At 35.7% G+C, this 13971-nt stretch overlaps 1 protein-coding gene across 1 annotated transcript in view; it reads left to right on the top strand.

Annotated features, from left to right (window-relative positions):
• The first annotated feature begins 13589 nt into the window (after nt 1–13589).
• Nucleotides 13590–13971, top strand: part of MAP9 (microtubule associated protein 9) — a 33676-nt gene continuing 33294 nt past the window's right edge. The window contains exon 1 of the mRNA XM_041739139.1: nt 13590–13911. Within this exon, the coding sequence (XP_041595073.1) occupies nt 13717–13911 (195 nt within the window). The 5' untranslated portion in view covers nt 13590–13716. The remainder of the gene's footprint in view (nt 13912–13971) is intronic.

The following is a 13971-nucleotide window of genomic DNA, read 5'->3' on the forward strand; positions in this document are numbered from 1 at the left end:
CATGTATTGTTGAAACTGCCAAGTTGTGAAGTTGAAGATATATAACAACACCTAATTATCAAGTGGAAGCAGGCCATACAAGATTGGGCTCAGGTAAGTCCTGAAAGCAAAAGTCAAGTTACAAGAGCAGGAGCTTCATACTTTTGAGGCATCTACTCCAACAGTATTTCATCTCCTCCTGAACCTCAACAAAGACCTACTTTGGGAATTCCCTACAACTGGTTATTGAGAGAAAAAAAAAACAAAAACTATTAAAAGATTAATGAATGCTTCTCCGAGGAGATAAAACAATGATCTCATTTAAAAATTGAGGCTTTGACCTGGGTGTTTTCAGCTTCCTTTACTACTACTAGAGTAATTTATCTTAATTAAGAAGCAACTGGATTGTGTCTATACATACAATAGGGACAGGAGGAGTTTATCTGGAACATATAGTATGTATTATATAACATAATATGTGACAGAATATGTAATATAAAACTGAAAGATATGTCACATATAAATATATATTCACAGCTCCATCATTGACTCTAGCATTAGGATAAATGTGTTACATATTATCTTTATTAATCTTCTCAACAGCAAAGATAAGTATTCCCATTTTTTTTTTCTGTTTTGCAGAGGAGGACACTGTAGAAAGGTTGAGTAATTTACTGAAAGTCACAAAGCTAGTACGTGGAAGAGCTAGGATTTTAACACAGAGTTCTCATCCTAATGCCCAAATTTAATTGACAAATTAAAATAGACAAAATGCCACTATGCAAGATACATGAACACAGTGCAAAATTGCAAAATCTATTTTCGACATTTACACTGAAATTGGAGATGTAAAGAAAGGCAAACACATGAAACAAATGTTTAACTAAAAAAATTATAAAAAGAAAAAACAAAGAATACAGAAGATTTAAATTTAATAAGCAAATAGAAGAAATTAATGAATAAGGACACAAAAATGGTACATAACTCTAAGAGCTGCTCATATAAATGAGTAAAATTTGATAGGTTTATATCTAGTTTCAATAGGCATCGAGAAAATATATGAGACCTGCCAACTGATTTACAGCAAAGGGTTGATAAACAGAGCCAGAGGTGCAAGTGTGGTATGTACATTATTCCTATTAATTAATCAAGAGTCGGGGATCCCTGGGTGGCGCAGCGGTTTAGCGCCTGCCTTTGGCCCAGGGTGCGATCCTGGAGACCCAGAATCGAATCTCACGTCAGGCTCCTGGTGCATGGAGCCTGCTTCTCCCTCTGCCTGTGTCTCTGCCTCTCTCTCTCTCTGTGACTATCATAAATAAATAAAAATTTAAAAAAAATAATCAAGAGTCTTGCCCCACTGAATTGACTTCCAACCTTGCCTATTCCTTTGTTTCTGATCTTTTCCTTTCTAAAATATATTTTGATTTATTTATTCAAAATTTATTTTTCTCTATCTTCCATTTATACACGTTCAACAACAAGAATATTCTAAACTTAAAGGGAACATCAACAATTAGTGACATCTCTGAATCATAAACATCTAATTTAATTTTGTAAAATATCTTGGGCCAATAAGAAAAAGCCAGAATAGAAGAAGATAAGCAGAGGTGAGTTCACAGACTTATTCCTACACACATGCATGCAACTGTAGAAACAGGGTCTTCTGTGCTGTTTTTGAATATCACCTTTGCATGGACTTTTAATATATTACAAAATTGTCCAAGTTTGCACTCTTGGAGGAGCATACTAAGAAAAGTTATAAAATACTCTTTGCTGAAAGAGATACGGAATAAGAATTACTGAAAGAAGTTATAGTAGCTGATTCAAGAAACAATCTGTTCTTCAGGACAAAAACATAGCACCATTACTATCATTACCAGAATCTAAAAGTAGCTGAATTCTCTTATATTCATTCCACTGCCCTTGGACAAGACTCTTTTTAAAAATATTTTATTTATTTATTCATGAGAGACACACAGAGAGAGAAGCAGAGACACAGACAGAGGGAGAAGCAGGCTCCTTGCAGGCCGCCGATGTGGGACTCGATTCCAGGACTCCAGGATCAAGCCCTGGGCTGAAGGCAGGTGCTAAACCGCTGAGTCACCCAGGCATCTCCGAAAAGACTATTAAACAAATTTCATCCCTTTCCACTAAAAAACGTAAAAACTGAAATAAATGCAACCATTATCTGAAGTAACACTTAACTAAAAAGCCATACAATTAATTATATAAGATTTACACCACATCCACACACACAGAGCACACAATAACCCTAACTTTCCATCCATGGAAATTATATATAAGAATTCTTTTACTTTATTCTATAAATGCCCACATATAATAGAGATTAAATGATGGAATCTCTCTATTTTAAGATCTGGACGGTAGAGAGTAATTATCACATTGTATTTGGTTAATAATGAAAGTTTTTGCGGTGGCAGTAAATGTGGGAAAGAGTTTTGAATGATGGTAGGTGGGAGGATTGGAAGAAATGACTTTTCTATTTAAAAGATGCTTCCAAAACACAGTGTGTGTGTGTGTGTGTGTGTGTGTGTGTGTGTGCGTGTGTGTGTGTGTGTGTAATATAAAACGTAGGTTTGTCTGAACAGAGTGGGGCGGTGGGCTTGGGAGCAGGTGTGCAGTCCTGGAATTCTATATTTCTCTGACTCTTGTTCACATGTTTTGATGCTATTAATTGTATCAACTGCTGCAAGATAGGTTACTCAGTGTGCTTAGTCCATTTCCAATTGTAAAGCTGTCTTACAAGTTGGAGTTGTCTTCCAGTAGTGGTAGACAAACTAAATATTATGGTTTTAGGGAAACTGGTTTTCTGGTTGTGTGAGAATAGGAAATTCTTATCTTTCTCTTCCCATTCTCTTTCCTAAAAGAGCAGACTATATTCAACATTTCAGGGACTGTCAAGATTTTTGCCATAGATAGTGATAAAAAATATATTTTATCCTGCCACTTCACCATAAGTGTATATATAATATAAATGTGCATTTCTATATCCTAAATATCTGTATATTGTGTAATATATTATAAATATTTGTTCTATATTTTCCATATATAGCATAATCATTATATATGGGGGAGTATCGGTTTTCTGAAATAGCCCATACTTTTCCCATTTGTAATATCTGTGCATTTTTGTACTATTCCAGTTCAGTTTATGCCAGGAATTTCCTTTGAATCTTGATTACAATCAAATTAACGTGATGACTCACTAGTGGGTCACACTCACAGTTTGGAAAATGCAGCCCCTCCTCACACACAGTCACGGATGTTGTTGAAAGCAGTTTCTAGTCCCTCCTCTATCCCTGTACTTCTTTTCTCCATCTTCTGTGTAGCACTCCCTGGTTTTCATACTCTTCCCTCTATGTATATTCCTATCCCTTCCATTTTAGAAATGGACAGACATATCTAATTTCCAACTGGTTTGCTGAACAGGTGAGGCAATTACCCATTCCTGTTTCTTGTTTCCTGTGCATGATCTCACCACTCTGCTGATTCTACTAGTTCTCTCTGAACTTCTGGAGAGCAGAAGCAGCAACCACCCTGTGATCCTCCTTGCATGCCCACCAACTCTATTCACACTACAAGTGGTAAAAAAAAAAAAAAAAAACAAAAACCAAAAAAACTTTTTTTTAAGGATTCCTATATTCCCCCCTTTTAAAATCTAGCCTTATATTGACATGGATATGGGAAATATGGCTGAGATTTTGTTAGGATCACTATGGCAAGAGAGTTGTGATAGAAATAGGGCAAAATCTAACTCCAAAAAAATAAAAGCAATACCCAAAGTGACAAAAGCTCTTTATTCAACAGTAGTTTGAATCCTATTCAAAAGCTATGAAAGTCTGTGTGTGTGTTTTTATGTGTTTGCACAAAAGTCTAACCATAAAATCAAACAGAAATAAATATTCTCATCCATAACCAAATGTCTAAAGTTAAAAAATACAATAAATGGAAGCATGTCTATTGGTATTTCCTATATTAGAAATGTAGCTTATCCTAGGATTTTTGGATAATTCATATGTAATATTCAAAAAAAAAGAAATTGTTATATTTTAAAAATTTACTTAGCCTAGTCTATCAATGTCTCCTAATTAACCTTAGAGCTATTAGTACTATTTCTGTTTTCATGCTGACACTGTTTAAAATCTCTATTTGCCAAAATAAAAGAAAATTATTAAAATCTCTTTTAATAGTTCAATAACTGACATGTCTGATAATAGTAATTTTTGTAGTATAATTCAGTCATCCCCAAATCGTCTTAAAGTAAGCATAATTTAATTATGTATAACTAAATTAGTTATATTAATTATTAAATATATTTAATGTAATAGTGTTGAGGAATTTTTGTCCTTCAGGTCTTTATTTAAATTGCAGTTAGTATACAGTATAATATTAGTTTTAGGAGTAGAATTTAGTGATACATCACTTATATAAAACACCCAGGGCTCATCACAACAAGTGCCCTCCTTAATAACCATCACACATTTAAACCATCCCTCCACCCATCTCCCCTCTAGTAATTATCAGCTTGTTCTCTATAGTTAAGAATCTCTTTTGTGGTCTGCCTTGCTCTGTTTCTTTTTTTTCCCTCCCTATGTTTGTCTATTTTTTTCTTAAATTCCACATATGAATGAAATCATATATATATATGATTATATATCATATATGTGTGTGTATATATATACATATTCTTTATCCATTCATCAATCAATGGACATTTGGGTTCTTGCCATAGTTTGACTATTGTTGATAATGCTGCTTTGAGCATTAGGGTGCACGCATCCTTTCAAACCAGTATTTTTGTATCTTTTTGGTAAATACCTAATAGTGCAATTGCTGGGTCATAGGGTCATTCTATTTTTAACTTTTTGAGGAACCTCTATAGTGTTTTCCACAGTGGCTGCACTACTTTGTATTACCACCAACAGTATAAAAGAGTTTCCCTTTCTCTGCATCCTCACCAAAATCTGTTGTTGCCTATATTATTAACTTTAGCCATTCTGCTGGTGTGAGGTGATATTTCATTGCAGTTGTGATTTGTATTTCCCTGATGATGAGTGATGCTGAGCATCTTTTCATATGTCTGTTGCCCATCTGGATGTCTTCTTTGGAAAAATGTCTATTCGTGTCTTCTGCCCATTTTTTAACTGGATTATTTGGGTTTTGGGTGTTGAGTTTGATCAGTTATTTCTTTTTTTAAGATTTTACTTGTTTATTTGATGGAGAGAGAGAGAGAGAGAGAAAGAGAAAATGAGCAAGGGGGAGGGGCAGAAGGAGAGGAGAAGCAGATTCCCGGCTGAACAGGGAGCCCAATGAGAGGCTCAATCCACGACCCTGAGATTATGACCTGCGCAGAAGGCAGAGGCTTAACCAACTGAGCCACCCAGGTGACCCTAGTTTGATAAGTTATTTACAGATTTTGGTACTAACCGTTTATCAGGTATGTCATTTGCAAGTAGCTTCTCCCCTTCCAAAGGCTGCCTTTTAGTTTTGTTGGTTGTTTCCTTCTCTGTGCTGAAGCCTCTTATCTTGATGAAACCCTAATAGTTTATTTTTGCTTCTGTTTTCCATGCCTCAGGAGACAGCAGGAAAGACTATCTAATGGAAAGAGGATAGTCTCTTCAACAAATGGTGTTGGGAAAACTGGAAAGCCACATGCAGAAGAATGAAACTGGACCACTCTCTAATACCATAAACAAAAATAAGTTCAAAATCGATGAAAGATCCAAACGTGAGACAGAAAACCATCAAACTCCTAGAGGAAAATGCAGGTAGCAACCTCTTTGACATCAGCCATAGCAACTTCCTACTAGATAACGTGGAGGAATTTTTAGAAAGGAGAAACAATTCCCAATAAATCACAGCAGAGAGAAATGACAAACGATAGATTATAGTAAATCTGTAGTATATTAATTTCTATTGAGGCTTCATTCCAATAAACATTTCTTGGACATTTATGATTTTCTATGGCATGTTTTAGGTTTCAATCATATTACATGACTACTGAACCCATTAACAGACTATCATATAAAGAAAAATTATGACTGCAATTGGCAATTGTTACCGAAGGAGGAGAGAACCAAATGAAGGGAGTGTTGATGTTACTATTGCTGCCTTAAGAAGGAGAAAGAAGATTATGTTTCAGAAGTAGATTCCATTTCTCCAGACTATTGCCAAAGGGGAGATAGCAAAATCAACTTGCATTAACTCTGGTTAGAAAGACATTCATGTATGTGGATAAATTAAATGTTCTAGTAACACTTTCAGTAAATATCCTTGCCACATGCCTGGCTTTGTTAAATTTAAAGATAACACAAAAGTGAAAAATTGTATGCTAGATGACAAAATAAGAACTCGAGTTTTCTATACATTGAAAGATTGAAAAGAGATGCCCCAAACCGGACAATGGTATTTAACACATTAAAATACACATCCTACACGGGACACCTGAGTGGCTCAATGGGTGAGCCTCTGCCTTTGGCTCAGGGTGTGATCCTAGGATCTGGGATCGAGTCCCACATCAGGCTCCTTGGGGGGAAACTGCTTCTCCCTCTGCCTCTCTCTCTCTGTATCTTTCATGAAGAAATAAAGTTTTTTTAAAAATAAAATACACATCCTACAATTAGATTCAAAGACTTTTGAATTATATGGCACCTAGAAAATCACAGCATTTGACTGAGTACAAGTCCACAACATGAACCAACAGTGGAACCCATCTCCTAGAAAGATGTTAACATAAGGGTGAGCAGTGTTCAGACCATAAAAAGGAATCATTTCTTTGCACAGATTAAACCACATTTAGGTTATTTTACTTATCTTTAGACTCAAATCTTGAAGAACAAAATCAAATTATACTGTCCAGAAAAGAATACTCAGGATGATAATGGGTTTTTGAAACTATGGAAGATAGCAATAAAGGAAAATGGTGAATAGGGAGAGGGATTATGCTAAATCTTTCCAAAATGAAAGTTTTGTCATATAAAAGAAGGATTAGATTTGTCATATAAAATGAAAATATTGTCATATAAAAGAAGAATTAGATTTATTCTTCAAAATTCTGCAGAATAGAACTAGAATCAATGTATATAAAGTGGGGTAGCACATTTTGATTAAGCATAAAGAATAAAATTGTGATAATTAAAACTGTCCAACAATGGAAAACATACATCGGATATTCCATCTATATCACTGGGAGCATTCCAACATTAATTACATAATATTTCCAACATAATATTTCCCTTAATATTGTCAAAGGCATTCATATACCAAGAATTATGTTATTATTTCTATGGCATTCTTAGATTTTAATTGTATTCTTTCAGGGTAGCACGGTTTCATTTAGACAGTAGAGTCCTCTAAGTGAGACATAATGTTCTTGAATTGCTTTGTCTAACAGAAAAGAATCTAAAACATACTCGAATATAAACTTTAAAACTGATATTTGTAAACCAGATGCCAAATTATGTCTCATTACTTCATTGTCTCACTCCATCAAAACAGTGAGATTTCCTTTTTAAAAAGGTGAGTCCAAACTTCCAAAAGACTTAGGTTTTGCAATATTAGCCCTCTCAAAAGAAGAAAGAAGAGAAAAAAAGAAGAAAAAAAATACAATGTCTGTGCTATCTGTAACTTTCAGATATCACTAATTTTGACCAACTCCTGATGCACACTTCCAAATGTAAAATAAAACAAAAGTAATAAAAACAGGGAAAAAAAAACAGATTCTCTGGCAGCTAATAGGGAAAATCTGTCTTATCTAACAGATATAATATTGACTGTTTTATTTTATTTTTTTTTATATTGGCTGTTTTAAAGTGAAAAATTTGCAGGCTTTAAGTATAGAAAGAAAAGAGATATTGTAATAGATTAATAAAAAGAAAGAAATGTCCATTGGATTTTTATAGAGTACATACTTTATTCTTTCTCCATAATAGAAAAAGTCAGTTGGCTATAGGCTGTATGGACATGCTGTTTATTTATTTTTCAAAATATTTTCTTTATTTATTCATGAGAGACACAGAGAGAGAGACGCAGAGACACAGGCAGAGAGAGAAGCAGGCTCCATGCAGGGAGCCTGATGCGGGACTCAATCCCCGGACTCCAGGATCACGCCCTGGGCCAAAGGCAGGCGCTAAACCGCTGAGCCACCCCGGCTGTTTAAACACCCATGCTGTTTAAAACAAAAAGTTGACATCTGGATCCATGCCAAAGAATAAAAGCATCACCTTACATATTTACTCAAGAATCACAAAAGTTCATTTTAAGGTTAAGAAACTTGCATAATAGAAGGTTTTTATGAAAGTTTATTCTAGGTTTGGCTATAGTATATGTATATAAAATGCCGAAAATTGAATCCTTGATTGGGCAAATATAGTGCCTTTGAAGTTACATAAACTATTCAATAATGCCTTAACATTCATCATTGCCTGTTTCAAGCATGAAGAGCTTTAATTTATGTTATTTTTAGTTCCTGCGACCTAATGGATCTCCTTAAGAGCACTATATTAAATAATGCCTTCCTAATGCTAGGAATAATACTTATAGAATTCAGGAAATTTGGAATGTTTTATTTTTACCCACAGAAGAATACTTTCCTGTTATATTTTTAAATAATTACTTAACTCATGTTTCCTTTTAAAAACTGAAGAAAATATTTTGTATTCATTTTTTATTTGGTATGTAGTTTTTCTTATTTTGTGTCAATATATGATTTTTTTTTAAGAGACAATTAACCCTGAAGTTACCCAGAATTAAAGGAGAAGAAAAGTTTAGCAAAAAAGTTGCAATTTAGTAGTGATCCAAGGGGCACCTGCACTCCAATGTTTATAGCAGCAATGTCCACAATAGCCAAACTATGGAAAGAGCCCAGATGTCCAGCAATAGATGAACGGATAAAGAAGATGTGGCGTGTATATATATACATATCTTCTACATATATGTATATATGTGTGTGTATATACATATACACACACATAGTAGTACATATATATAATGGAGTACTACTCAGTCATCAAAAAAAAGAAATCTTGCCCTTTGCAAAGACATGGATGGAACTAGAGAGTATTATGCCAAGTGAAATAAGTCAGTCATAGAAAGACAATTATCATATGATCTCACTCATATCTGGAGTTTAAGAAACAAAACAGAGGATCATAGGGGAAGAGAAGAAAAATAAAACAAGTTGAAATCAGAGAGGGAGACAAACCGTAACAAACTCTTCATAGGAAACAAACTGAGGGCTTGCTGGAGGGGAGGCCAGTGGGAGGATGGGGTAACTGGGTGATGGATATTAAGGAGGGCACATGATGTACTGAGCACTGGGTATTATATGGGACTGATGAATCACTGACCTCTACCTCTGAAACCAATGATACATGTTAATAATTGAATTTAAGTAACATTAAAAAATAAATTTAAAAAATTGCATTTTATAAGGGAGCAAAAAAGGTATCTAACTCATGAATAAATTTAGATGAAAACTATTCTTATGTTCTTATATTCACGTGCATATGTTGTAAAAACTTTCCTGGAAGTCATTTTGGCAAAAAATATAAAGCCAGTTAATGTATATATACTTTGAACCAGTGATTCCACCTCTAGGATTGTATTCAAATTAAATAAGTATGCTACAACATTTATTCACGGCTGTTCATAAAAATTGGAAACAGTCTAAAGAACCATCAATAACAACTTTAGAATACATTACATAACCATAAAGGAATGCGCAATTCATATTTTAATTGGCATGAAAAGATATTCAACTGAAAAGACCAGGTGATAGAAGAATACGTGTAAGCTGGACATTTTTATGTGAATAGAAAAAGTAATATAGAAAAGAATGCCAACTATTAACAATGACTTTGGCTGAGTTCAGGAGAGTAGAGAATACTTTGGGATATGAGCAGTTACATGAGTCTTTTTAAAAAATATGTATTAAAAAATATTTTCTTGTCATTAAATTCCTAACATTCTAATATAAGGAAAAAGTCGATCATTTACTATTAATGTTTTTGCACAAAAATTTTATGAGTTTTTGTGTAATTATGATGCAGCATTGAGCTTTATGAAATTATTCTAAAAATAGTTTATTTTTCAATATAATTTGTAACCACTCTAAGCATAGTAAAATATCCCCAAAATATTAATGATTATGTTCCTGTTATACTCCCAGGTGCTAAATCCTTTGCTGCCATCTTTTGGAAGTAGGTTACAAATGCATGCCACGGATTTCTATTCCCTTCTGGAAAAGCCTTCTAAAGTAGAAAAACAAGGAAAAATTCCATTCTCACAGAAGTGCAATGCTAAAGCAAAATCAGATTTGCCGCATAGTGTTGAAGAATTTGTTTTATTCATATTACCTACAGCTGGACTCTGGCCTCAGTTTCTTTGAAAATCCTGCAATGGCTGGGCTTTCCTTAATGCTGCATCATAATTCCACGAAAACTCATAAAATTTTTGTGCAAAAACATTAATAGTTTGTCTCTTCTAACCCCAAACCAGATTTGTCTTAAGGGGAAGGTTCACAAAGCAGGAATGTTCCGAGCAATTCCAAAAAAGTAGCTGAAAGAGGGAGCTACACTTGGAAGAAATGAAATGTAAAATTATCTCACACAGCGTGGGCTAAGAGATCACAAAAGAAAGAATACACTAGCCCAACTTCCTAAGTAAGAATAAGGTCACTGTGTATATGAAAACATTATTAAAATTGAAGATAGCACATCATAAAGTCGGTATAATAAACCAGTCTTGTCTGACTTTTCACCGGCCAAAATAGCCACCTGGTTACCACATTGAATAATATTTTTTTTCAAACTTCCCTGAGTCTCAAGATGTTACAGTATACATTCTGGTATAATTGACTGGAAGTGGCCAGCTTCCTTCACTTATCAGAAGCTGGTAAATACTTTTAATCAGTGTATTTGGTTGTTGCTGGCTTCCCTCCAGATTCTAAGACTTCCCTTCTATAAGCTCTCACCCCACAAGTTGGCACCGGTATTGAGAAACGCACTTGTATCTTGAGTGCTTACTCTCTCTCTCTATTCTGACATGTGCATTCAGTGTTCAGTGTGTATTTAGTTTTTATCAATTGGCACCTATGACGATTTGCTTTTTGTAGTGCACTTCTCAAGATGTTAGACAGGTGCTTTATTTATTCACCCCGGGCTGGCTGTGAGTACAAGATCCTTTGTCTCTCTCTAACTGCCAGTCCCAGGACAATAAACAATTTGTCTGATGAGGGGAGGGGGGGGGGGAATCTTTTGAAAAAGAGTCACTCCTTAGTTGCTTCTTGACTGGAAATAGATGTCCTCACTCCCCTTGTCACCCAAAAGGCAGCACACTCTCACTTTGTTGGAAGGCACAGTGAGATGGACTCCGTATGCACAGACCATTTCCTCTGCTTAAAATATACTTCTGATCCCTCCAATTTCCTAAACTCACTAATCAAGTCACATTTAGCTTTCTCTGTGAAAACCTTGTCGTGCCTCCAGGAAGACTTCTGTGCTGTCTCCTGAGACCTTCTCTCTCTGTACTTCTACAGAGAAATTAGCACAACGTATAATCATCGTGTGTTTACCCAACCTCCAGCTGTCTCTGTTCTATAAGATCCCTAGGCAGAGAACTAGTGTAGTGGATATTTGAACTCCCCAAATCTGATCCAGATGTTATTATTTTTAAAAATTTTTATTCATTTATGATAATCACACAGAGAGAGAGAGAGAGAGAGAGAGGCAGAGACACAGGCAGAGGGAGAAGCAGGCTCCATGCACCCGGAGCCCGACGTGGGATTCGATCCCGGGTCTCCAGGATCGCGCCCTGGGCCAAAGGCAGGCGCTAAACCGCTGCACCACCCAGGGATCCCTGATCCAGAATGTTATTGATATGGGTATATGAATGAATGAATGAGTGAAGGCAAGGTTGAGAAATTAAAGGGCATAAACTCAAAAAATATTTGCTAAGCAAGTAAGTCTGAGTTCAAATGTATATTTGAAAAAAGAAAAATAAATTTAAAAAAACCTAAGTTACTAAAATTTTGTGTGTTGTGGTTTTTTAAGATTTATTTTATTTATTTATTTATTTATTTATTTATTTATTTATTTATTTATTTAATTGAGAGAGAGAGAGCATGCACTAATAGGGGGCAGAGGGAGAGGGAGAAGGAAAGTGGGGCTCGATCTCAGGACATGGGATCACGGCCTGAGCAGAAGGCAGATATTTTAAAGACTGACCCACTCAGACACCCCATGTTTTTCTTTTTTAATTGAATATATGTGGATTTGTTCTGGAATATTCTAAAAATTATTTGTCAGGTTAAAATGCTATTACTTCATGATTTCTTTCATTCAACAATTATGTATTTATTACAAACTATGTGTTAGATAAAATCATAGCATTAAATCAGATATTATGTTATTATTAACATACTGACGCTATCTGAGGATCTTGATAAAGTGCATAATATTTTGCTGCTTATGGTAATAGTAGAAAAATACTGTGCTTTAGGTTTTGTGTAGAAATAGAGTTGAGTTCAGGTTGTCTCTGTTAACTGTAGCTTTGTAAGACATAGCTTGACATCGTTTATTAATTATTTTGTTCTAAATTGAAAGTAAAAATCTAGTAGGTTCTATAGAAAGGATCTTATAGGTTTTTTCATTAATGCTTTTTGTGAATTTTATTTTCTTAATATCTAGATGAATAGATGAATCTAAGTCATAGCTAGATGAAAACTACATATTAGGTGGATAAAAAATGAACAGTCTTTTGAATGAATATAAATATCCAACATGACCAAATTAGTATTTCACATATTAGGATGATGTGGATTCTATCCTCTCACTGTGGGCACAGGTACCACGATGGAATCACATTTGTTTATTAATAACTTACATGAATTAGAAAGTTAACAGTAACTGGTAGGAATGGGGAATCTTTGTCTTATGCTATGACTCACTCAAAAATATTTGAAAACATCAAAATCAAGCAAATGTTGGTAAACTGACCTTTCCAAACAAGTTGAATATGAACCAAACACAATTTTGAAAACATTGAATTGTAAATGTTGCAAATGTTGCTAAAGGCATAATCCTAACTAAATTTCATATTTATTATGCACATTTAGTTTTCAAGACGTTAATGTATTAAATCTGTATGTCAATGTGATTTGTGTATAAATAATTGCTGAATAAGTGAAAAATGAATGAACTTTCGAGATACGGGGAAAAAAAATACCAGGGACAACTTTAATCACTAGTCAGTGAATTCATTTGGACAATTTAGCTAGGATTAAATATCTTTTCGATTAAAAATAGTAGAAATCCATGTTATTTTGAAGTCTTTAGAGAAGTGTTCTTGTCTTTATTTCAGGATTCCCTTCGCTGATTCAGGACGTTGATTTGATTACTTGGGCAGCACGTGGCCCTCCAGGCTGAGACCATGTTGTTTATTGACTAGTTTGACTCCAACCACAGTGTCCTCTTCGTATGCAAAGGAGGAAACTGTGCATTCAAGAAACCCTTGGAATAGGTTTCCAGCCGTGTCGACGGGGACGACCTCTGCCCCGGTCTTTGTGACTGAGCTGCACAGACTCCGTAAAGTTGACCGGATGCGATCCCGGGCAGTCTTGCAGGTATCCGGCCTGCGTCATTTCGTACAGTTACAGCAACCCCGTAAGGTGACTTTGTTTTCCCCGCAGAAGAGGAAACTGCCGCATAATCTGCCTGCATGACGTCACACGGGCCCGGGGAAGGAGCGCCAGGATCCAGGCGGGCGGGCCCTCAGCCTGCAGATTCGCCCCCGGCCGTTCGGGCGCCTCGGTCACTTCGCCCTGCGCTCCGTACGCGGTTCCGAGCCGCAGGATCTGCCACCGTAGCGGCGGCAAGACGGGGGCCGTGCTCCGGGCTCAGGCAGCAGGTGGAGGTGAGCGCCCCCTCGCAGCGCGGGGCCGCGGGGCCCGTCTCCTGGGCAACAGCCGCCGCG

The sequence above is a fragment of the Vulpes lagopus genome, chromosome 23, assembly GCF_018345385.1.
Source record: "Vulpes lagopus strain Blue_001 chromosome 23, ASM1834538v1, whole genome shotgun sequence".
Lineage (NCBI taxonomy): Eukaryota > Metazoa > Chordata > Mammalia > Carnivora > Canidae > Vulpes > Vulpes lagopus.